The sequence below is a fragment of the Hippichthys cyanospilos genome, chromosome 3 (assembly GCF_059441005.1).
Source record: "Hippichthys cyanospilos isolate Australia breed blue-spotted pipefish chromosome 3, RoL_Hcya_1.0, whole genome shotgun sequence".
NCBI classification, from domain to species: Eukaryota; Metazoa; Chordata; class Actinopteri; order Syngnathiformes; family Syngnathidae; genus Hippichthys; species Hippichthys cyanospilos.
The window spans coordinates 16840100-16865527 of NC_142371.1; the positions used below are offsets into that span (position 1 = coordinate 16840100).

Genomic DNA, 25428 nt, shown 5'->3' on the forward strand with positions numbered 1-25428 from the left:
TATGCGGAGACGATCATTTCAACTCTGCGCGCAATAATCACCATTTTGAATTTGCGACGGCGGCCGAGCTGTCGCGGGCACGTTGTTGATGAGGTGTACCTAATATTGTGGTGACAGCCTGTGTGAAATTGGGTCTGGCTGTAAAGTTCATGAATAAGTAATAAGCTTCCCTGCAGCAAGCAGCAACAGAACAGGTGTGTGTGTGTGTGTGTGTGTGTGTGTGTGTGTGTGTCAAGTGCAAAATAGCCCGGTCCAATTATTATGGCTGATTTAAAAAAAAAAAAAAATCCACTTCACATTATTAGCGACGCAATATTGTGTATTATAAAAAAGATCAAGCTGTTTTTGAGCATCTGACGGGCAGCCATTTTATCTCGTCGTCGACCTTTAACACTCGGTATCGGTGGCTGGTATCGACAGTGTTACCCGATACCTTGAAATATGGCCGATATCGGTTAGATAAGGATTCCCGGTATGCGTATTTGCTTATCCTGTAATTTATGACTAGAGCGATCAAAATTGACAAGGAATCGATGATCAAATTAACCGGCAACAATTAATAATTGGCTCATCGGTCAGAGCCGATGTTTAACTTCAAATGATCAGCCGTGGTTCTTTTAAAGTGCTTAACAAATAAAGTTGGATTGGATCGGATTGGAAAAAAGGCTCCTAAACCCTTTCAATTGATCATATTAATAGTAGCGGTTGACACTAGTTCACTTGAGATGGTGCCGGTGCGTTGGTGAAGAGTGCAGAGAGCGACACCTTTTTAGGACCTTTAATTTGTACCTTTTTATTTCACATTTCCATTATATCCAAGAATCGTTTACAATTCCGCAGCAGCAATAATACTTATTTTGAGGGTTATTTTGAGCATGTAAGCTTAATTCAATTTAGTTTTGGGTCATGCGAAGTGTTTCCTGTGTGATGTCCTTGCCCAGGTGCTAACAACGCCCAAAATCTGGCGGAAGAGCAGCGTAAACATCAACGTCAAAAACTGTAGTCCCGTTTGTGGGCGAGCCGGCATATTAATAAGTGATGAAAATCACAAACAGTAACAAATATGGTAGACATCATGGGTTGTGGTAACGTATTACATTACGGTCAGCGCTGGCATCTGATATTATATGGCGACATTGTCGCCTTCTCTCGTTACTAGAGACAATATTTTTCTGCCAACGCGTTTTTTTTTTTTCGTAAAAAGAGGTACCACAGTATTGATATACGTAAGGCGTTTGGCCAATCAGACTGGGGCACCTGTGGCTGATGGGCTTGGGGGGGGGGGGGGCAGCATCTCACGCAGATGGAGAGTCGATCTTTTATTTAATTTAGTTAAAGACCCCATTTCACCCCTACTTCCCGTGGATTAAAAATCTAGGGTTACCTAATCTCTCTTAATCTGAGCTAAATCGGTCTAATCGCCGTAGAAAATGACACCGGCTGGGGTATCGTCAGGCAGGCGAGGTGAAACCTGCGCGCCGTCCCCCGTGGAGGACATTTGGACGCCTGGACACTCGCGTGCAGTCACGCACATGGCGCCAATCCCCTCGCAGCGTTTGCTCGTGCACGCATGAGCGCGATTGTGCACAAATTCCACCTCTGGTCTATTTTTTTTCTTTTCTTTTTTTTTTTTTTTGAAATCACGGCTGGGCGTGGAATCTGGCACACACAAAGCGACGCTGCATGCGCCACAACGAGCATACTCACCAGGCTGTTTTTTTTTTTTTTTTGATTGAAGGATCGTGGAGCCTCAAATTGGAGGAGGAGGAGAGAGAGAGAGAAGGAGGGGAGAGTCGGGGGGTCTCAATGCGATGACGGTGGGGAGCGTATTGATTTGCTGAGCGCACTCCACAATTGGCAGCGGCGTCTCGCTGCTCGCTCGGGTCGGGTCACTCAACTTGCATGCGTGCGAGCCGTTGACATTTTTGGGGCTTTTTTTTTCGAGCTGAGGAGTGGACGCCTGTTTCGGTCTCTTTTTTTTCGCTTGGGAACCCGCCGCCTCGTCACGCCTCTTTATTCGAATTGCAGACACTTGCGCGCACGCCGACTCGCTTCATCGGAAAGATTGAATAATTCACGCTACAATCACGCCTCGTCGTCGTCGTCGTCGTCCCCCCCTCCTCGCCGCCTCTCTCCGTACCTTGCCGGTGTCTCCTCGCTGGATTTATCGAGCGTCGAAGCTGCGCACGCATCCCCAATATCATCTGTTGCTGCTCGGCTTCGCGGAGGAGAATCAATCGGACGCGATGATCCAAAAGGAGCTTTTCCCGGACGTGTGGGGCTAAGATGGACGGAAAGGTCTTGCTACTTTTATTGCTGCTGCTGTCCTTGCACGCGACGCCGCGATCCGATTCGCCATGAACCGCGTTGTGTGTCGCCGACCCCCCCCTCCCCCAGTAAGTTTAATAGCCGAGCGAGCGAGCGAGCGAGCGAGCGGCACCCCGAAAAATCCCCATCAGGTGGATGTACTGTATCCGCCGGCCGGCGCCAGGCCAGCGGCCCCCGCAGCTTTGATTTACCCCCCCTCCCTCCCCTCCTCCGTTTGCACTTTGCAGGCAAATGTTGATGATGGAGGACGACGAAGTGGACGCTCATCAGGTCGATTCGGATTTCGAGCCGCAAAGCCGGCCTCGCTCGTGCACCTGGCCGCTGCCCCGCCCGGAGGATTTCCCCGAGGCGGCGGGCGGCGGCGGCGGCGGCGGCGGCGTCGGCGGGGGGCTCCCGCTGGCCGCCATCAAGCTGGAACCGGAGGACGTGCCGGCGTGCCGGGCCGGGCTGCGGCTGGCGGGCGGGGGCGAGCCCCCGGCGCCGGCCGTCGCCGCCGCCGCCGCTCACCCGTGCCTGGACGCCGGCGGCCCGCTGCGCAAAGCCAAGTCGTCGCGGCGGAACGCCTGGGGGAACCAGTCGTACGCCGACCTCATCACCCGAGCCATCGAGAGCACCCCGGAGAAGAGGCTCACGCTGTCGCAGATCTACGACTGGATGGTCCGCTACGTGCCCTACTTCAAGGATAAGGGCGACAGCAACAGCTCCGCCGGATGGAAGGTACGGTCTCCCCCCCCCCCCCCCCCCCCCCCAAAAGTCCGAACCGACCGCGCGTGCGCTCCGGGTGCGCGCGCGCGACCGGCCCCCTTTGTTCGCTTCCCTTCCGCGCGCCCCGATCGTTTCGTTCCGGTGGCTCCTCGTTGACTTGGCGCCTACTTTCAAGTGCAAAAAGTCCATCTGCGCGGGCATGCGCCATCGGCGCTCGCTCGAACCATCCTCGATTTCCACGTGCCGTCCCGATGCTTACGAAAGGGGTTGCGGCTTGTCCTTTAAGGGCCCCTAAAGATGAGCGTGGCCCCAGAAAGACCCCCAAGAGCTCCCGGTGAGCCTTCGTGATAATTGTCAGACAATAGAGCGACTCATAACAAGGGAGGTGGGGGCCAGACGAAAAAAAAATCCACACACCCCCTTTCTCTCGCGGCGGGATTTTAACAATGGGGCTAATAGTTTTGTTTCCGCTTTCACTCCCGGGAACCGAAAATCAAAGGCTCTTCCATTGAAGTGTACTGCAGGGCAGGCGAAGCTCAAGACCATACGTTGGGGTTGGGGTTGATATTGATGTAGAATAGATAATCATTTGTCAGTATCGGTATTTATTGACCAGCTCCCTGTGTCCGTTTTTTTTAATAATAATAAGAAGGAAATGACACATTTCTTGAAGTTTGAAGGTTTATTGCAATTTTGAAATGATCAGCCATTTCTTTTGCAAGAAATTGTCAATATCATAACCATACAGTATGTGGTGTCTGCATTTGGTGTCGATATCGATAACAGCTCTAGAAGTTATTACTAGTACTAAAAATTAAATAAACTTTAGGACTTGGTAGGGCGGCCCCGATGGGTCAAAAACAGAGAGACCAAAAACCAATGTCCGCTACAGAGGACGCAAATGAATAGGCTGACCCTCAGGAGGACTTTTGGAAGCTCTCCTTTTAAGGTATACAAACCGTATGTTGCCTTGGCGTCCGCTAATTAGTCCCACGGCGTCCGTTGAGTGCGGACCGTACCCTGAGGCCTTTCCACCGTACCGCTCTTTGTGACGTCAATGCAGTGCTTTTCAATTCCTTTTTGCAAAGCCGCCGTGACTACAAATACGGTTATTATCTATAAACGTTGTATAAGTGTACCTAAGATTGTATCCTGTTCAACGTTAACGAAAGAAAACGCAAGATAAATCAACTCTCAGCGAATGTTAACCATTTAAAGAGTTTATGCAGGGTACAGGTTAGTCTGGAACTGAAAAAAACTCGATCAAAGTGTCGATCCTCATTTCAACTAGGAATGTTTTCGACCAACTGAACTGTTTGAGTTGAACTCAAAAATAAGTTGATGCGGAGCGTTAACACGGGCGAGTCCAAATCGGAACCTTTTTATCCTGAAGAAAAAAGTGCAAAGCATTGAGCAGATTTTTGTTGATCGCAGTTTAAAAAGTTCTTATCTCCCACACACTTTGACAACGAGAGCACCGCCGCCCCATCTAGTGGAAGGGATGTGCAATTACACCACATTGCAAACGCAAAGCCTGCCTTTGTGACGTAATATGAGATTATTATCAACAAAATTTGTAAAAGTATACGTACGTAAATATGATGTGATGTGCAACTACACACACTATAAAGCTTACACACTATGACAGTATAAGACAACTACAGTATATATGAGATTATCATTTTATTGTGAAAGTCTACCTAACATTGCATCCTGTTTATCGTGAGCAAAAACAGCGATCCAAATCAACAGTTTATGCAGGTTACAGGTTAGTCTGACACCGAAAAAAAACTTCATCAAAGTGTCTGAAAAAGATCTTGAAAAAAAAATCGTTAAAGTTATTGAGAAACAAAAATATTGAAAGCAACATTTTAACCCCCCCCCCCCACCATACTATTTGAAAAGGCCTGCGTTAATGGGAATGTTAGAGTAGGCACTTGTAAGGGGGGCCGACGAGGTCAGCCGCCCGCCCGGCGGCCCGCCGTTTGTAAATATTCAAGAGGATGATGAGAAGCGAGCACGCAGCGCGGCCACCGCCGCCTATCTGGCCGGGAGCCTAGAAAAAGGTCCCCCCCCCCCCCCCCCCCCCCCCCCCCGCACGCGTCCCCCACCCCCGGACATATGCCGGCGTTATCGGCCCTTTGGCCCGCACCGGCGAGAGCGAAGATGGCCGACGGAGATCCCGGGGCCCCGGCTCGCCGTCGCCTTTGCGTGCCAAGGGAGTCAAGGGCGCTCCGTGGGCGCGTTGTCGGGATTCCTGTCAAACGCTTGACATGATATCCCGGTTTGGAGGCTATCCTTGGCTACAAAGCGGGATTTAGCGCCGGCCGCCTCCTCTCCTCTAATCTCATTATTGAACATGTATTCATATGCCCATCGCTAAATTTATCCCGCGGAGCTGTCACGTTATGCCGTTACTACCTTTTCTTGCCGTGTCACGCGAACAGTAGCGTCGTACCGCGTCCGTTCATTTCTTTCTCCTCCCTCGGAGGGAGGGAGGGAGGGAGGGAGGCGGGAGGGAGGGCGGGGGATTTGCCTTTTTGACCAAACTCACCGCGTGTTGCATAACCGCTCAACTCCGTCACCGAGTCGGGACAACGCGCACCCGATTGACGCTTTAATCCCGCCCCTTTAACCCCCGGGGGAAATTTGGACCCAACTCGGGCTTTTAGATGTTTTTGATTTGTGCTATCAAAGGAAAAGCATACACTAGGAGGCGACTTTCCATGCGCCGTCTTGCCGGCCCTTCTAAATGCTTGCAAACGGGAGGTCGAGAGCCGCACCCCGCACGTGTCAAATTTAGCCCATGTCGGGCTCATTTACTGCCAACAAAAATAGGAAATATTGTCAGTTTTGGAAACATTGTAAATCCCGTGTTTTATCATGTCTATCCTCCAATTTTTTAATCAATCCTTTCAACGGCAACTCGTGAACAGGGTGCAAAAGAATTTTTTGTGTTGAGAGCCCGAAGTCACTGGGGGGGCGCTAGCGCCCAACTTTTGACATTTACAAGTCTTTCAATGTATTCAATGAGTGGCTTAGCCTGACTCCCATAACGCGAAGTTCTTGCTATACATTATGGGACTTGTAGTTGACATAATCAAACCAAGAACTAAATAATGGAGAAAAGCTTTTATTTTGCTGCCCGAAAGAAAGTTTGACGCAAATCATAGCATTATATCTACAGTACACAATCCCGTCCACGGAATTGACAGCACTGATTGGCATTTTTTTTTTCTCACAAAATGAAAAGTCTTAGAAAGGAAACGGCCTTGGAATAAATATATATAAATATTCATATGAATGGATAGATTTTATAACGATGTAAAGATGCAAATGAACTATTTACATCTAAACCAGTCACATCCATCCATCCATTTTCTAGAGCCGTTTATCCTCAAAAGGGTCGCGGGCTTGCTGGTGCCTACCCCATCTGATTTCAGGCAGTAGATGGGCGTTGCCACAGGGGGGACCAACAAGCATTCAGCACCCGGTCACGCCTAAGGACAATTTAGTGTGTCCGATACAGCAGCCATTTTTCTTTACGATCTGGCGGTGACGAAAGATGGAAAGATTTTTACGGGCCAAATTGCTTCCTCCTCTTCGGGCTCAGTCACGGTCCCAAATGTGAAAATAAGCACACCGACGATTCCAAAGTATCCGCTCAATAATATTGAGCCCAGGACAAAAAAATTCATGTTTTTGTCATCGGGCTAGTGTTGGGCCTGAGATTTTCTATTGGGTCACAGGCTCTCGTAAAACCCAAAAATCGTGTAAAATCCCCAACTATCTGCCGCGTAGAAAGATATTAATAGCGGTTAGTTCCTCGGAGCGCAGCGGGCGACTTCTCCCTATTTCTGCGAGGGCTCGGAAGGGCTGGGAAGGTTCCGGCGGGCTATTCCCGGCCACGCTCCAGACGAGGGGCCCGCCGCAGGTAACGACGCGGAGGGATTAGCTAAGACGTTTAAAGCGGACCGGCCTAATGCGCCGGCGGCCAAGCTGGCGCGGGGTCACATGCGGCCGCTGCTGGGTCCAAATAAACAGGAAGTCCAACGGCTTGGGCGCCAAAGCGCTTGCGAAGGTTGGCCCTCGCCAGGATATTATTTGCAAACATTTGCAGAATGCCAGCTTTTAGTCAAGTCCGCTTTTAGTGAGTCCGAGGCGAACTAAATAACAGTAAGAAAAAAATACGTAATAATAAAAGAAATGTTGAAATGTCAAAATATATATGTTTGTCGACGTTATGAGCCTTTCGTAGTCAGCCCAAGTTGCGCGATAACAAGGCCAGGCTAGTGTTGAATTTCCCTGGTACCCATTGGTTAAAGATGCTTTAGCATCAACACGCTAATTTGAAGAAGCCGGCGTGCCGTCGCGTTGTCCAATTTAGCCTTTTTCTTCTCGGTCCACCGTGAAAGAACATGGACCGCGAGCAAAACGGCGCCTTGAAAATCAACAGAATGTCTCTGATGCGAATTTGAAGGGGGGGAAAAAAAAGGCTGCGGCACATAATTGTCGGTGATGAAATCAAATGAAACGTAGCGCTGTAGCTCGGCCGCTTGCGGGGGAGGCCGCTTACGCGTCCAACTTAGAGCAAAGCAACCTTCGGGGAGCGCGGACGGAACCCGCGGCGCTTCTGGGAAAAATAATCCTGGAAGGCGTAAATTATTCCCGGCGTGAACGGCGGCGGACCGGAGGCGGGATCAGAGCGCTAGACGGGGGCTCCACCTAGACGCCGCCATTAAGCTCCTATAAATACCTGATGGCTTGTGACTTCTTGGAAGGCTGCGGCATCTTCGGGTCATGACTTCCCAATTACCTTCTCGCAGGAGGGACTTTAGGAAGCGCCGTGCACTTTTGAACCCTTCCTACGCCTCCCGGCTGTAGCCGCCGCCACCGCAGGGGAGATTAATTGGCCCTTTATTGTCCGACGGCACAAACTTGAGCGCTAATCCCATCCGCTCCCGCGCTTTCCCCGCTGCGTTTATTTCCAGAAAATGTCGGGATCCCGACCAGCGAGGTGGTCTACCGCTCGTTGTTTTTGGTTACTTCCATTTGTTTGAATTGGACAAAAACGCAACAGATAGGTCTAGACCTGACTTGAGTTCGGCGGTTCTTTCCTGCTCGCCATTTGCGCAAACGTCCCCGTTACTCTTCCGCTGGTAGTCATCTTGTCCCGTTCGTTTGAAATGGAGGTCTTCGGAGCTGATCTGCTGGTCATCTTACTTGGGATATTATCCGAGCCGTATTTGTCCTTTTCATAATGCGGACAAATGATCCACGGGGCCATTGTTGATAACAGAGGCAATAAGGCGGCGCCTGAGGAAAGTGCATCTTTGCGATGCTCTGTGCAAAGACTCTAAAACGGGTGCACGCTTTATCCAATTAGAGGTATATAAAATCATTTTAAGCCTTTTAAATGACGTGATATAACGTATTTAGCATTCAAATACTATTCAAAAAACTGGTTTTGAGTTATCCGGGGACAACCCTCCCCTGAAAAAAGTATTTTACGTGATGAAAATTCTCGTCCGTGGCACTGAAAGAGTTCAAAAGCCCTCAAAGGTTCCATGATAGCCCCCCCTCCCCAGGAGACTGAGTGACTTTGTGAATAGTGGAGGGTTTCAGTGTAAATCCCTCTTGCAGAGTGGGCGGGGTCGGTTTTGTGTTTTGAATGCAAGGTGCACAGGTGCATGTGGAAGGCGTAGCGCGCGGGAGAGCCACTTGTCACTTGCAGCCAAGCGTCACGGCGTGCCCTGCCTCTTTTGCGGGGGGAGGGAGGGAGGGAGCGGGCTGTTTGTAACTGCGCGTACGCGGGGAGGGGGGCTGTCTCCTTCCATCGGCGCGTACGCTCGGCCGGCGCCATCGGCCTGACAGCGTGTCGGCGCCGAGGAGCCGGAGAGCCTCGTTTTTCTCCCGACTTGTTCCAATGGAAGCGCGCCGACGTACGGGAGTGGGCGGGGGATGGCCTCAAGGTGAACGCCACTTCATCAAGGCGTCACACGGCGTCGCCGGGGTCGGCCCGCCGTTAATGTATATGTCAGATAACCGCGTAATGATGTCGAAACGGGTAACGAGGCACTCTAAACGGGCTTCCCTCCGCTCCGAATGCCCCTGGCTTCTCGGCAACGCTCGGGATCCGCTGGCGAGCGCGTTGCCAACGCTGACGGGCCGGCGCTCGGACTCAGAAAAAAAAAAAACAGAAACGTCAGTTTTATTTGTGCGCTGACATGCGCCGTAGCAAAGCATTTGGACTGCCTATTGGCAATGTGCTTCTCAATTTTTTCCAAAGCCCCTCCCCCACAGGAAGGAGAACCCACGATCACATCCCGTCACGTCTACCGTGTTTGCTACACTTTTCGATGCATTTTTATCATTAATATGCCGCCTCGCCCGCAAACCGGACAATAGTTTTTTGCATTGATGTTTACAGTGCTCTTCCGCTTTTCATCTTTGCTGGTTTCATCCATACTTCCCACCAACAATTTACGCTAACAAACATAAAATTGTCTTAGCTACGGCTAACATCGTACACAGTCACATAAAAACACGTAGGTAACATACCACTTCTGACGCTGTATATTTATATATCAAACTGCAATAGGAATATTTGTTAGTATTATGACTTTTGAAGACTTTTGCATCACGGGAGTCCAGGCTAAACCAATCAACAAAGTCATTGAATCGCTTGCGAACGTGTAAGCTGGCCGCTCGCGCCACCCGGTGGTTTTAGAGTGTCAACACAAACTCTTTAGCGAGTTGCCATTGAAAGGATGAATTCAAGAATCGGAGGAAATGCATGATAATACATCGCGTGATTAATATGCGCAAATGTGACGATATTTCCAATTTTGAATGGCAGTAAATGAGCCCGACATGGGCTAAATTGGACACCGATAGGGCGTACCCGTCGACTTCCCGTTTGCAAGCATTTAGAAGAGACGGCAGCGTGGTAAATTGAATGTTGCCGTGTTTTGACAATCTATGCCATATTTTAGCCTCCTAGTGATTTTTTTGGTGCGCTTTTCCTTTGATATCATGCATCTAAAACATCAAAAAGCCCGATTTGGGTCAAAATTTTCCCCCGGGGTTGAACGCGCATATGCCCCTTTGACAGCGATCTTGCTCCGTAGATGTCACACGTACACGGAAAACGATGCCAAGGAATGGAAAAAGTGGCGAGCGGCCGCTTTTCAATTTCCGTCCTTATAGCGACGGAAACCTAGATGTTCCAATTTTTTGCGTGCTGGTGGCGTGGCTAGACTTTTGCAGTGTGCGTATATGGAACGCGTGCGTCTGCCATGGTACGTTTCACGCGCAGGCTTGTGTCACTTGACAATTGGCCGGGAAGCCCGGGGAGACTGGAAACTATCCGAGACATCAGCTGATTCATATTTTATCCTCCGTCTTGGCTCAGGGGAGCCGAGTAATTTGAGAGTGCGACACACGCACGCACGCACGCACGCACGCACGCGCACTTCCAGAATGAGAGCGTATGATGCATGTTGGGCAGATTTATGTTGCGGGATTACGAGCACCTCGCGTCCCCCGCGGGCTCCGGCCGGGCTGGAATCAGGCAACGTACGGCGGGCGGGATACGGCGAGATGCGGCCCCCGCCGGCCCCGCCTTCCCTCCCAGCCTTCGGGCGCTTCATTTCTCACCCAAAATGATGAATGTACATGCAAATGACCGAAGCGCGGGCACGCATTCAAATCCGCCAGACAGCAATCAGGAGGCGGCGGAATGAAAAACAATGCCAATGTGCCCACTTTGCAATTTCCTCCCATCCCTTTCCTTCGCTCGCTACTCTTTCATCACTGCCGCCGTCCGTCAGACATTCTTTACGCCCGGGCGCTTTTTGACACGGGGGGCACGACGGGCGGCGGCCTCAGGATGGCGAGCTGGCAGAGCGAGCGAGCGAGCGAGCGAGCGAGCGCCTTAAGCAGTACGCCCACTCTAATCTAAGAGGAAATCTCATATCTCACATTATCTCCCAGATAATAGGATAACAATGGCGGATTTCCCCTCCGCAACTCTCCCTTGAGCTGCCGGGGCTTTTGGAGCAGAACGCAAGGGGATGGGAGCGTGGACTTGGCGATCGGGCAGGCTCCAACTCATTTAGACCAACGGAGGTGGCTTCAAAGCCGAGAGGGAAAAAGTTCATCGGGCGCCGCTCTGAGCATTCGTTTTCTCCGGCCACGTCCGATCGATTTATTTTCTCCACTTGGGGCGGGGATTCCCCAACTGTAGGACCGTGCCGGATTCAAATCGTGGCGGCGGTCCGGTAACATAATTCCACGTTCAGGAAATCCGCCAAACTCAACGTGTATGCAAATTGATTTGCGGTCCGCGCACGGCCAAAGTTGGCAGGGCGGGGCCGCAGTCAATTCCGCCTTCATCAAGCCGCCGAGATCCCGCTCGCAAAGATCCCAGCCGGATCGGGGTCGCTAAAATCCGAGCGGGTCCCAGTCAAGTCAGCCGACGTTTGAGTCGAGTCCCAGTCGCGAAGATCCAGTCGCGAAGATCCGAGCCGAGTTTGAGTCGCTAAAATCCGAGACGGGTCCCAGTCGCGAAGGTCCAAGTTAAGTTCGCATCGCAAAGGTCACAATCTCCAGTCAAGTTCCAATCAAATCAAGTTCCAGTCCTTAAGTTGCGAGTCACGAACAAGTTTGAGTTACAAGAGCCCGAGTCAAGTCCAAGACACGAGGTCAAAGTCAAATCTGAGTCACAAAAACCCAAGTCAAAATCCAGTTTGGGTTAGGGTTAGTTAAGTCAAGTCGAAGGTTCGATTCCGAGTCGTAGATCCGAGTCCGAGTAAAGTTGGAATCGCAAGGTCTGAGTCCCAGAAAGATGAGCTCAAGAGTCAAATCTGATCCAGAAATATATTTCTTCAATTCTTATTCACAAAATCAGAGAAATTTCAGCCACGGCCGGTAAAACCAAATGATAGAATCCCGCAGTTGGCTAATATTAAAAGAAAAAGAAGGCGTGCTTTGGTGCTTGCAGTCCAGCGAAGCGACGAAATGATTATTTTGACAATTTGAATTTTTTTTTTCTGAGGGAAGAGGACATTCTTTTTCAGGAACGAAAACATGGTTGGACTCAGTGAAAGCTATTGAAGCTATTACGCGAGTCCAAGGTGAGTCAGAGTCAAGTCCGAGGCACAGAAAATCAAAACGTGTTTGTCGTGAGTCATCAAAGTTTGCCACTTTGCCCCGCCCACACGCGGGGACCAAAATGGCAACGTCTGCCACTTTACTGATCGACCGGCCATCTGTCTAGTAGACTTGTTTTCAAGTTTGGTAGCAATGAGATCGGATCAGCTTCCATTTTGACCCGACTTGGGCTGTTTGATGTTTTTCACGCGTGATATCAAAGGAAACGCATACGAAAAACACCAGCAGACTAAAATATTGCAAAATTGGTCAAACATGTGGACTTTCGGTATGCCGTCCCTTCTAAATGCTCGCAAACGGGAGGGCGGGCGTTACACCCTATACGCGTCCAATTTAGCCCATGTCGGGCTCATTTACTGCCGTTCAAAATTGGAAATATTTTGGACACACTTTTATCACGCATTTCCCCCGATTTTTGCACGAATCCTTTCAACGGCGACTCGCAAACGGGCGCAATAGAAATGTTTGTGTCGACGGCCCAAAACCACCGGGTGGCGCCCACGGCCAATTTATGACATTTGCAAGCCTTTCAATGACTTTGATGATTGGCTTAGCCTGGACTCCCATAATGCAAAAGTTTTCAAAAGGCATAATACTCTACTTATGACATAGTAAATATTCCTGTTTCATGAATATGTAAATATCCAGCGTAGTTAATTTTGCGATGATCATACATGTATGGATAGGGCATTTTGAGGGGTTGAAAACGAATGGATACTTTTATGACGCTGTTACGACCCTTTGGAGGTCAGCCCAAGTTGCGCGATGGCGAAAAATCCCCGGACGCCCAGGGGTTCAAACCAAAAGGACAGCGCTCTCTTGGACACGGCTTTTTGAAATATTCTGGAGGATTCACTCATGACGGACGTGCCTGCCAATTTTCGCACTAATCAGGAATTAGCTCCAAAAAAAAAGTTGGAGGCCTGATAAAAGCAATTTTTCGAGGTCACGCTCCCAAACCCCAAATGGAAATTTTTCCCGGGACCGAGTGGCCGAACGTGTTTTGCGCGAGGGAAAAAACGGCGGCGACCACGTCTTGAATGGGAAGCTTTGTTTAGATGTTCTTGTCCACGGGGTTCACAAACTCTTCCGAGATGCTGCCGTGAAGGGGCGTGGCTTCAAACGTTTTGGGGAAGGCCGCGCATTTGCGGCAAACGCGAAACTGGAACCACCCGCGGAGGAACGCTGCGTTCTTGGGGGGGGGGGGGCAAGACAGTCTCGGCGGCGGCGGCGACGGCGCCCGCTTCGCTTTTCTGGCTCCCTTTGAAAGAAATTGTTTTTTTGTTTTGTTTTGGGGGCGGAGCGGACGCAAAATCCCTCCCGCCAGCTGCGGGGACAGACGCGTAAAAGTTTGATGTCACGGACGTTTGGCGGCCCCGAGTCTTACGCCACCGCTCGGATGTTTCCAGGAAAGGCGTTATGAAATTGGGGCGCGGGGGAGGGGGGAGCGCCGAGGGGGACGGTTGAGGGCTTTGTGAGTCACGCCGGCGCTGCTGGATGCGCTTGGGGGGGGGGGGCGTCCATTCACCGCACACACGACACGTCTCAATAAGGGGGCAATAAACATCCCCGTGTTCCCAGCTCCTCCGGCTACTCCTCCGGTAGTGGCAAAAATAGGACAGTGTTTGTCTGGGTGGCTTGCGGTGCCCCCCCCGCCGGCCCCCGCCGCACATTCCAAACAATTGGGAAAGGACTATTTTGGGAAGCGCGGGTATAAAACGACACGGTCGCGATGCCGCCGCAGGTGCGGTGCACAGGAAGTTTGGTGAAATCAATGAAATCAAACAAAAAGGAAATAGTCGGAAATATCGCCGCTGACTTGGGGCAGTAGGCGGGGGGGCACACCCGCAACTGCTTGCCAGGCCATCGCAGGGCACGCGCTGACAATTTTTCTTCTTTTTTATTTTTCTTGCGTGCGTCTTTTGTCTTTATCGCTTTTTTCCTTGCATGCGTCTTTCCTTGTGTGCTTCTTTTTTCTTTGCTTCTTTTTCCTTGCTTGTCTTTTTTCTTTGCTTTTTTCTTGCATGTTTTTTTATTGTTTGCTTCTTTATTCTTGCATGCATCCTTTTTCTTGTTTGCGATTTTCTTACATGCATCTTTTTTCTTTTTTGCCTGTTTTTGTGCCTCTTTTTTCTTGTGTGTCCTTTTTTATTGTTTGCTTCCTTTTTCTTGCATGTTGTTTTTGTCTTGTTTGCCTCCTTTTTCTTGCGTTCATGTTTTTTCTTGTTTGCTTCTTTATTTTGTGATATTTGTTGCGTACTTTATTGTTTGCATCTTTTTCCTTGTGTGCCTCTTTTTTCTTGCTTCTTTTTCTTGTTTGTTCTTTTTTATTGCGTGTGTCTTTTTTCTTGTGTGCCTCTCTTGTAAGAGACCACCAACAACATCAACATGTTGGTTTTTACAGTAAATACCTCGCTTTTCTGCTTAGAAGCTTGCTAAATTCTCATTGAATTGCAGGAGCATCTTAGCAACTGTGTGAAAAATATCGATCTCGATCCCATGAAAAACAAAGAGTGGAGCACAACTCCATTTGACATTATCAGCATCCTTTCAAAATCAGAGTTTTTTTTTCTTTTTCAGCAGTTGTTAAATTTAATAATGACCATTAGTAAAAATGAGAAAATTGGCTTTTATACAAAAGTACTCGCTTAGTGTGAAATCCCATTTTTCTTGACGTCGTCGTACCGTAATAACGCAACGTAAAAGTCATGTACACGGTTGTGTATATCACAAGTGATCAATGAAAATGAAGAGTTGAGGCCTACTTTTTACAAATCCATCTCTTTGAAAAACCTTCCAAAAAGAGACATATTTTTAGAAATAAAAGTATTAAGTCCATTCTTCCAATAACCTCCGGCGCGCGCCAGAAAATGGAAACTCACCCCGAGTAGTTCTTGAAAAATGCATTGATTTGCAAAGTGCACATTTAACAATTTTTTTCCCAAAACAAAAAAGACATTCAAGTCATCAAGTGCGTTTTCATAGACAAAGAAAGCGTGCAGCACTTTTGATGGAAAAAAAAAAAAATTGTGGCAACTCTTGGGAAAACGAACATTTGAGTCAACACGTGTGTATGGGCCGTGTTGCTCGGGCATTGTTGTGCTGAGTTTGGGGGGGTTCGATGGGCTCGGCGGGAGGCCGGTTCCCGGGGGAGCATCTCTCGTTAATAATTCAGACGAGGCTCATTATCAAGGCAGCGCCGATTTCTCCCTGATTCTGCGGCTTAATTGCGGGATGGCTCCCCTCGCCCTCCTCCCCCGCCACCCCGTTCGGCCCCGCTCGCTTCTGCCTCGTCTCGGCGACGCCGCGGCCCCGGGCGGGCCCGCTTCTTATTAGCGTACGCCGTAATAGCCCCGCACGCTATTTTTATTTGCGCTTAAAGATGCCTTATATTTTTTTCATGAGCGCCTTTCCGTTTCGGGCGAGCCGTCGCTTTGTTGGCCGGCAGGGATCCGCTCGCCCCTTTTTCTTGGATACGTCGGCGCCGTAGAATTTGCGAGGGTGCGGCCCTCCGAGGCCAAACACCTCGAGAGGAATACCGTCTTCCCTCGCCGCTTCGCTTTTTGCGGCTTTCGCGCTTTGCGGGCTTTTTTATTCCTCGAAGAGCCGTCACTTCACAGCCCGATGTACAGTGAACCCCCACGGAATTTTCACGATTGTGTATGTGGCTACTTGAATTTAAAAAAAATGTGAAACGTATTTATCCTTTACATATTTAAGACGGATATCAGCGCAGCACATTTACTTCAATCTTAAATTATTAAACCCTATAGAGTAAGCGTACTGTTATTCCTTCCCCTTTCCATTTGTTGGCCGTACGTAGTCGGGATCCGCTTCGAGGTAGCGCTCGGACGCCCAACTAGAGCCAAGCAGGCAGCAGACCAAACATGATCGAAAAGCAGAGTTTACACTCGAAAATCCAATTTATTACAAAAAGTAAGAGAATCCCGAAGCTTTCATTCCTGCTCGCCGATCTCTTCCAGCCGCTCGCCTGGGATTGACTCGGAGAGCTTCAGTGACCAAAAAAAAAAAGAAAAAGCCCAGTTCTCACCTGACTGGCCAGGATTTTCGTCACTCACTAAAACCTAGGGTCAGTTTTCATCATTTTTTTCCAGAAATTGCAATAGCATGCTAAGACACGACCTTGCCGATTATTGATGAACGCTTTGAATAAACGTTTGATGGTCAGCCCGATATGAATGTCGCGATTGATAGCGCCTGGCGAGTGACGCGTCATTTGTTGATGCAGCCAATCCATTTGGAGCGTTTGTCATGTGACGCCTGATGATGCACACTACACAAGGCCCTAATGTGTTTTCCTTTGCTTACATGCTTGGTGAAATATTGTAATGGCCGCTTTATCCTTGAAATAGCCCATGGCGCATTATCATACTGATGACACCAAACAATATGCGGCGGCGTGATTGATGCCAGCCTGCAATAATACTCCACTTGAAGCCTATCTATAGGATTATGAAATGTGGCTTGTCTTCATAATTTACCCTGAGTGGTGGCCGACCCCTCCCCCGCGGGATGGAGCGCCGTAATGGGCCTGATCTTGTCATACATGTGTATGAATATTTCAATGTAACAAGATGGCAGCGGCGTTAGATAAACAACACAGATGCGTCCTCCCGCCTCGAGCCCCATTGCCCCCCCCCCGCCCCCCAGGACACAAAACGCTTCTGTCACAAATCACGGCGCCCATTTCCTGATTCACTTTCACACCCTCCCCTTCGCCGTCACGTCGCGGGATGGATGCTCCCACGGCGCGTTTTCGTTTCCGTCCACTAGGGACGCCGTGATTCATGCTGAACCAAACGCCGTCCGTCTCATGACCTGTCCATCAAGGCCCATCGGGACCGGAAAGGGGTTGCGCTCGGCAAATTTGTCCGTCGGTTTCCCTAAACTCTGAAGGGGGGTGTCAATTCAGGCGACCTGGAACGCAGGTGTCAAAGTCGAGGCGCAGGGCTAATAGTTCTGCCTGGAACACCAAACCTGCCGGTTGTCTTCAACTTTAAAAATTTTTAGGGGGAAAACCAAGCCTTCTTTAATTCCCGTTCTCGCTTTAAAACGCTTTTTGCCGGCCTCTGATTTCGAAACTAGGTAAGCGTGTGAGGAAAACAGTCAAAATCAGTCAGAAACTATAACTACAATGTGGCCCACGATAAAAACGAGCTTGACACTCCTGACCTCGAACATTTTCTAAACAACACACAGGAAGGAAGACAAGCGGCTTTAGATTCTTTTTATTCACGAGGAGAACGGCTAGAGATGGGCAGTTAACAGTCTCCTACTGTTCTGACCACACATCTTGTGTTGAGTCCTCGTTTATTCATTAGAGTTACCCTAGTTACAAAACGGCGTTTTGGGGCAAAGCACACACAGCAGCAACACGGCAATCAACTTGCGATAGTGGTGTCCTCGTGTGCATGTGTGAGTGTGTTTGTGTGTCATACTAATAGTTTTCAGTTCATACAGCGGCTACTATCGTTCGCCCCAAGAACATAATGGCCATCCATAGACCCTCCCGTCCTGTAGTCAGGTCATGATGTCTCCTTTCTTCTTGCGCTTGCTGCTTCCACCTTTTTCATGCTTAAAACAAGGCTATACTGCTGAATACATGCTTTACAATACAATACAATACGAGTAAATATAGGGTAACTTATGTACGTTTATTTCAACAGAGGGGGTGTGGGGGGGTGTAGAGGGGTGCTGCATCACAAAGGGAAATGTTGTTAGCAGTGACTGATTGCAGCGTGTTGATAGAAAAAGGAGGAGCGGCAAGAGTTATGTGCGGAAGGGATGCTTGTTATGCAAATGGAGGCGGGCGCGGCTGATGGATGGAGCCCAGGTCACCTCGGGGTAGCGGCTGCCTAGCGCCCCGCTGAGAGCGCTAATGTCAGCTTTACCTGAGCCCTAAGACGCCAGCTGACCTTGGAAAGAAATCCCTTCGGGAGCGGGGGCTTTAAGTACGCCGCCACAGGAACTGTTGTAGAAACCCCGCACCGGTTGGACCGAACGCATTCTTTTGCCCTCTCACTCTTGACTCGGACTCAGCGCTCAACTCGGACTCGTCTCGGACTCGATCGAATATTTTTATCGGCTCGATCGAGTCCAACAGTTTTTAAAATGTTAACGTCCTCCTATGGAAAACAACTCCGAGTCAAGCTTTTCACATCATTTATTGATTAACCCAGGAGTTCTCAAATCTTTTTGGAGTCAGGGACCCTTTTTAGTGAGCAAGTTTTCCAAGGACGCCCGTCGCAAATGTTCGCGGAAACAAAACAAAACAAAGAAACAAAAAAAATCATTTAAGCCAAACAAAAGCACCCTTTTTAATACAGCAACATATTCAAGTTGACAACAAGTCAGTGTTTACTTTTCAGCCATACTGAAAATTGCACATAATTGTGGTCATATTAGCATACATGACAACATTCCAACGAAGAAAACACATGTCACACGCACCCGTGAGCCAGCCCTCACAAAGAGAAGGAACGACGCTTGCGCAGCGACAGCCGACCGCAAAATGTAATATGGACAGCGGCCAGAGGCGGCGCCAAAAAACAAAGACTAAGCTGAACAGTGTTGGTATTTTAGTGAGACACCTGAAATGAAATCAGCCTTTCGCGGGCCACGTCCAATGATGCGGCGGGCCGGATCGGGCCCCCGGGCCTCGAGTTTGCCACCCGCGGTTTGCGAGGCGCACGCGAGCGCGGCTGGGAAGGGAAAGCTCCGGTGCAGGCGGGGGCAAACGCTTCCCAATGGGATTTGTATGTCACGGGCGTTAATCTGGGTCAGGACCGGGTCCGGCGTTTAGTATGCTGGCCGAGTGAGGTCTGAGCGGCGAGGCCGCTCATCGCCTGGAATGAACCCGACTCGTCTGGCTGCCTCGCCTTTCTCTCCCCTCTGTAAAAGCCGGCCAGCCTCCCTTTTTCATCCTCCTTCCTTCCTCTCGCCCACAGCCTTTTTTTTCCCCTACCCTCTCTCTCTCTCTCTCTCTCTCTCTCTCGCTCTGTCCTTGCCTTTTTGTCTTTTTTTTTATACCTCCTTTCCACACCCCGGGGTTTTCTTCTCCTTTTTCTCGGCGTGGCTGTCAATCAGCGGCGAGCCTCCTTCCTCCTCTCTCCTCACTTGTTCCTTTTCGTACTGGCACTCCTCTCCACAAAGTAGCCTTTTTTTTATCGCTCATTTCCCTCGTTCCTCGCTCATTTCTCCCGCTGCTTTCATGCGCGTTTGAAATCCCCTTTTCATCTGTGGCGCCGGCTACCCCCCCGCCTCCCCCACCGACACACACTCGGGGCTCACTCGCTCATTCTTTTCCCGTCTTCCAAAGTCAAGCGATAAATGCCCGGCTTTTTTCCGCCTAAATGTCACTATGGTAATCGGCCCCGCTCATTGGCGGAGGAGCCGGGCGGCCCGAGGCCGTGCGCCCGGGTCCCAATCCGGCCCTCGCAGGTTCCGCGTCCGTTTCAAGCACCCGCCCCTACTTCATAAAAGATGCGGATAGAGCGGAGCCCCGCGCTCCGCACGCCGGATCAATCACCAGTGAGCCGCTCTGTTCTCAATGAAAAAAAGGCGACGCATTCAAGTCCAAGGCCGTGTTTAGGGGAAGAAGAAAAAAACGCAATAACAACAATTACGACAGCGAGGATTAAAAATGAATGCATCCCTTTTCATCCATCTCAGGGCGTTGCCATCTTGTCTTGTACCGCCCTCAGCTGTCTATCAAAGTCGGGCTCTCCAACTCGCATTGCTTGCGGAAATTAACTCAACCCAGGAAACAGGCGATCCAATCAGAAAAAAAATCGGATTTATAGTGTTTTTGTTTACATTGATGTGTATATATATATATATATATATATATATATATATATGTGTACATCTTCCCCAGAAGGGGAAGGAAAAATTCCAAAATGGTGAAAATAGAAAACCTTCAAAAGAGAGCGCAGGTGGGAGGAGCCCGAGTGCTGCCAACAAATATAGCTAGCACACATGCATTATAATGTTACACAGCTAGCTTGAACTTCACACAGAGCTTGCTTGTTTTTATTCCGAACAAAAACGACACTGCCTTCGCCCATCAATTAGTGGCCAGTAGCGTGCATTAACTGCTGCGTGCTATTACTGCGCTTTTTCCAGGAACAAAAAAAAAAATGAAAGTGGTTAAAATATTTATTGTGATTAAAAAGAGCGCTTTGTGGAGCTCATAGCGATGATGGCTGGATGGATGATGGATGAGGCTAACAAATCACATCCATCTATTGATCCATATGATACAGTAGAGGCTTGATAAAATGATTGATTATAATATTTTAGTGAAGAATTGAAATCATGAGTCCTTAGGACTATGATTTGAATCGGAGAAGCAGAATCCACTAAACCACTGTATTTTCCGCACTATAAGGCGCACCCAAAAGCCTAATTATTTTTTAAAAAGCGGATTATAAGCGTCTTATAATCAGGTGCGCCTTATATATGGATGAATATTGAGATTGGGATCAGTAGATGGGGAATGAAGTGATAAAGTAAGCTTTCCCTGTTTCTTTGGTGTGTTTACATTTGAAGAAGGTTGCTCGTATTGACATTGAGTTATTATGCTATTGAGAGTTTAGAGCAGTGGTTCTTAACCTGGGTTGGATGGAACCCCAGGGGTTCGGTGAGTCGGCCTCAGGGGTTCGGTGGAGCCTCCGCCGCAGAGGTCCACCCCTCAGTCTAGTCTGCAGTTAGTGGACACAGTCATTGAAAGCGTCCTGCTCTGAGATTTCCTACCGTGCACTGTGTTGGTTTTGTTATTTGAACAAGATGATATTAATGCGCAATTCATTTGGTGCACCGGAAAAAAAAGTCACATTTTATTTTTTAATAAAGAAGGGTTCGCTGAATGAGCATGTGAAACTGGTGGGGTTCGCTGCCTCCAACAAGGTTAAGAACCACTGCTTTAGAGTTATAATTTGAGTTATTATTGATATTACTTTGAGTATTACTATATTTTGAATGAAGAAGTTTGCCATTAATTGAGGGCGCGCCTTATAATCCGGTGCGCCTTATAGTGCGGAAAATACGGCAACTAAACTCAAGCTAGCACCGAACCTGTTAATCCCAGTTTGATCATTCTGTTTAACTGAGTTTAAGAATGAGAAAATGAAGCAGTCTGTTGTGTGTGTGTGTGTGTGTGTGTGTGTGTGTCTAAGTAAGTAGGGGTTAATAATGCTCAGTCATTTTCTTAATGTCTCATTCATCCTGCCTCAGGCGGCCGAGCTTGATAAAGGTCAAGACTACTGGTGGTTCCGTGTCGCCTCCTCTTATTTCATTCCGCTCGAAGCGCAGCGGGAGGCGGGCCGGGCCGGGCCGCCGAGCAGGGAGCGTGTGTGTGTTGGGGGGGGTTACGCTTCCGTCACCGGCGCAAGACGAAAAGGCAAACCTTGAAAGGCGAGCGGCGAGAAGAAGAGTTAGAGAGCGCAGACGCGGAGCTTGGGAGGCAGGCAGACTTGGCTGCACTTCAGCCGCGTTCTGCGCACTTCACTTCAAGTGCGCGTCCATTAGTGCACTCAGAGAGCTCGTGCACTTTGGGACGCCGCGCCGCGCCGCGCCGCGGAAAAGCGGACGGGTTTCAGCTCCCGCCCGGCCCCGTACGCGCTTCGTGCCTTCCAATCCCCGCCGGAGCGTTAGCTTACAGGCGGGCCGGCGCGCATTTAGCCAAAAAGCCGCGGCGACCCGCGCCATCTCGCCCACCCGTGCTCTTTGGCGCACTATCCACCAGATTGCCTCCCATCAAAATAAATAATTAAATGCGCGCGATTACAGCTTCTGAAAAAAGATCCCTCAATTAGTGCCAAATGGGTAAATGGTGCGGGGGTAGGGCAGAGCCAGCCAGGGAGCGAGCGAGCATCTGTGTGTGAGCGTGCACGCGCGCGTGTATTTCGGGAGCAGGCGCGCAACGTTATTACATAAGGCCCAGGGGTCAAACTCCAGGCCCGGGGGCTCCATCGCTTCATGCAAATCCGCTTCAGGTTTCTTGCAAAAAGCCGCTCCCGATTTGTGAATGGTCAGAATCGATGTTGTTTGCCCGCCATTTGTTTTTCTCGGCGTCTCAACAGTAATCCGTCATCGGCCCGGCCTATCCGTGCACATATTTGACTTTTTGACATCCCTCTTTCTTTTTTAATCTGACGGTTCAAAATGGAACACTTTGGAAGCATGTTAATGATGAAAAATATACAAGTTAGCATCCTTAAATGTATTATCACTGTTTGCTCAAAAGATGGTATGAGGTAGATTTCCGCAGAAGATTGCTTGTTGACTCGGATCGTGTTCTTGCCTCCAGTCTCGTTTACCGATAATTCTGACAACCAACTAAAAGTCCATTTTTTCTTACTTAATTTCATTTGGTTCAGAAATGTTGAAATCAAAGCAAGATTCAGTGACACTATGGTTATTTTAATATTTTTAATTGTATGATTATCGGTGATGTTCTTGGTTTAATTTGAGCAGTATTAAATAAAAAACAAACAAATGATTTTAATCTGGCCCGCGAGACGATTTTGAAAAGTATAAAAATGCGTTTTTTAACAAATGAAAAACTTGAAATGCTTCATGATAAATAGTGACGTTGAATTTGTAAGATTAATAGTGATGTTCTTGTTTTATTTCCGACAGTATTAAAAATGATACATTTGATGTTTTAAAGTTACTGTATGTGAACGCATCCCATGATCTTATTGGTCCGGCCCACTCGGGAATAGCCCGCAAGCTTAAAGGAATTTGACACCCCTGATGTGGCGCTCCGTGCTTGAGTCGCTCAAAACCCGCAAACGTAATTGTATTCTTATATGAGGAAGCCACCTTCCGCCAAATATACGGAACACAGCGCAACTCGGGATCTGAAATGTTGTGGAGTTTCCTCCAAAATCAGTTGACGACGTTTCTTCCTCGACTCCTCTGAGCTTGGCGCCGCGTGCCAAGTTTGCCACGCGGCGCCTTGTCGGCGTCAGTCGCGTTTTGTTTTTTTTCGCCCCGGGTTGAGTGGGTGTATCGCAGCCGCGCCCCTGACGGCATACGGCGAATGACGACGGGCGCCCTCATAGCTGCAATCGACTTGGTGGGGTATTCTATAAATCCTAGCAAGCGAGGGGGGGGGGGGTGGGGGGGGTCATGCAGGTCCGCGGGTGACGCTTTGTGTGAGTGTGCGTGCGTTTGTCTCGAAGGTGGTGGAGCTGCGTCTGGAATGGTGATTAGGCAGAGGTGCAAGGAACAAGGGCAAGTTTGTGTGTGACCGTGAGGCGTTCGCTGACCTTGTTCCACTCTTGCTGTTTGCTGCACTCCCCAAAACCATCTTCGTGTCTATATATTGTGCGATTCAATTCAAACAGGCGTGCGGCTAAATGATAGCATTTAGCCGCATGCTAAATGCTGTGTTCTTATGATGAGGTGATACGAAAGGTCCCCTGAACGCAACGTCAGATTTGCTTTTAACAATCAGACGTAACTTTACACTTTGAAAATGCCTGAGGCTCTACTGCACGAGCTTGACTTTTTCCAGGCTTATACTATGACCCCTGTTAGGGAGACGGCCTGTGTCTAGTTTTTTACGCCCACATGATGCCACCTTCTGGAATAGGCTTATTGCGTCTTGCCCCCACAAGTCTCCGGCACGTATGTCTCAAGATTTATGGTGACGTACTGTACGTCCGTGTGGCATGTGCCAGGTTTTTTTCCGGGCTTATACTATGACATATGTGTAATGGCGGATCTGCCGTATCGGCAGCTTGATTTTCAAAGGCGGTCGATACGAGGAGTTCCTTTACACGATTCTCGATTGCCATTACACGTATGTCCTATACGATGCGCGCGCTACTTCAAATAATCAATCATCTATTTGAGGAACTAATTCCTTTCAGCCGTCTGCGCCCTCTTGCACCCGCTCGCTCACACGTTCCCCGTTCGTCCGACTCCAAAAATGTTCATCTCCAAGCTTCTCTGGCGCGCGGCCAGATTGTAGCGCCGTGACATCATGCGGCTACGGTCATTAGCATAGCGTAATGCTAAACGACGCGCGGGCTGCCAAATCCAAGCTGCCGGGCCCAGATGTACGCCGGCGTGGCCGTTAAAAGAGTTTGCGCAGCAAAACGGGACACGCCGTGACAGCAAAGCAAACAGATGGGCGGCGTGAACCCGGAAACGCCGGCGAGCCGCGGGAGGATTTACGCTAACGCGGTTAGCTTAGAAGACGCCGTCGCGTTTGGTAAATGTCAGCGATGTTGATTCTGGTATTCGCCGTAGGGAGTGAGGACGCGGGTCGCGGGGACGCGGGTCGCGGGGACGCACCGCCGGGTGACGGATGGGAACGGCGAAGGATGATGGGCGGACGCAGGGCCGCTTAATGAACACGTCGACCTTAAATGGGCTCGTTAGCAAATATTGGCACGCGGAGTCAAGTAAGTGTTGCGAAGCTGTAATCTTACATATTGAGCGCATTCCAGGCTGGCATCTCGTGAAATGCTTGTTGGCAAGCTTCGGCCTCCGCCAATAAATGAGCTGCGCGATTCGCAGCCTTCCAGCACGTGCAAAGGCCTTTTCGCGCTGCACTTAGCGCGGCGCAGCACGTCCCCTAGTTCCTATTTTTAAGACTTGTTGATCAGCGCGAGAGCTCCCTGAACTTTTTCTCACAATTGTATCACAAAAATCTACAGGATACCATATATGTATATTCAAAACTTGATATTTTATATCTAATTAAAAAAAAAAAATCAATTTTCACTTAACATAAACTCATTCAGCGCCAGAGACTTATTTTTACAAATATATAAATAAATAATACTTTGGTTGTGTGCCAGGGACAAGCATTCTTATCAAGTCAATATCCGAGATTTTTCAGCGTAGATCGATATGGTCTGATGCATTTTGTTTTTGTCTTAAATTGGACGTATACCCGCTATGGATATTGGACAGGATCGGACAAACCCCACTCAGCGTTATGTGGTACTGTGGCGTTCTGGAAATCTTATAACGACGAGAGGGAGCCAGCGCTTTATTTTCCTTGCGTCCGGGCTCTCCAAAATTCCCGCAGACCCAATCTTCGGTCTGGCGTCCCATCATTTTTGTCCACATGGGGTACATCTGCCAACATGTGTCACACAGCTGTTCCACCTCGTGGCGGTTTCGAGGAGGTCAAGTAGCGCGGAGGATAAGTGCAGGATGGGATGTGGAGCGGACAAA

The 25428-nt window shown here is 49.2% G+C and overlaps 1 protein-coding gene across 2 annotated transcripts in view; it reads left to right on the plus strand.

Moving 5' to 3' along the window:
- The window catches only part of LOC148425978 (forkhead box protein O6-like), a 53110-nt gene that overhangs the window by 2646 nt on the left and 25036 nt on the right, over positions 1 to 25428 (plus strand). For both annotated transcript variants that reach the window (XM_088409948.1, XM_088409949.1), the window contains one exon: positions 2556 to 3045. In XM_088409948.1, coding sequence (XP_088266074.1) covers positions 2560 to 3045 — 486 coding nt within the window. In that variant the 5' untranslated portion in view covers positions 2556 to 2559. The remainder of the gene's footprint in view (positions 1 to 2555; positions 3046 to 25428) is intronic.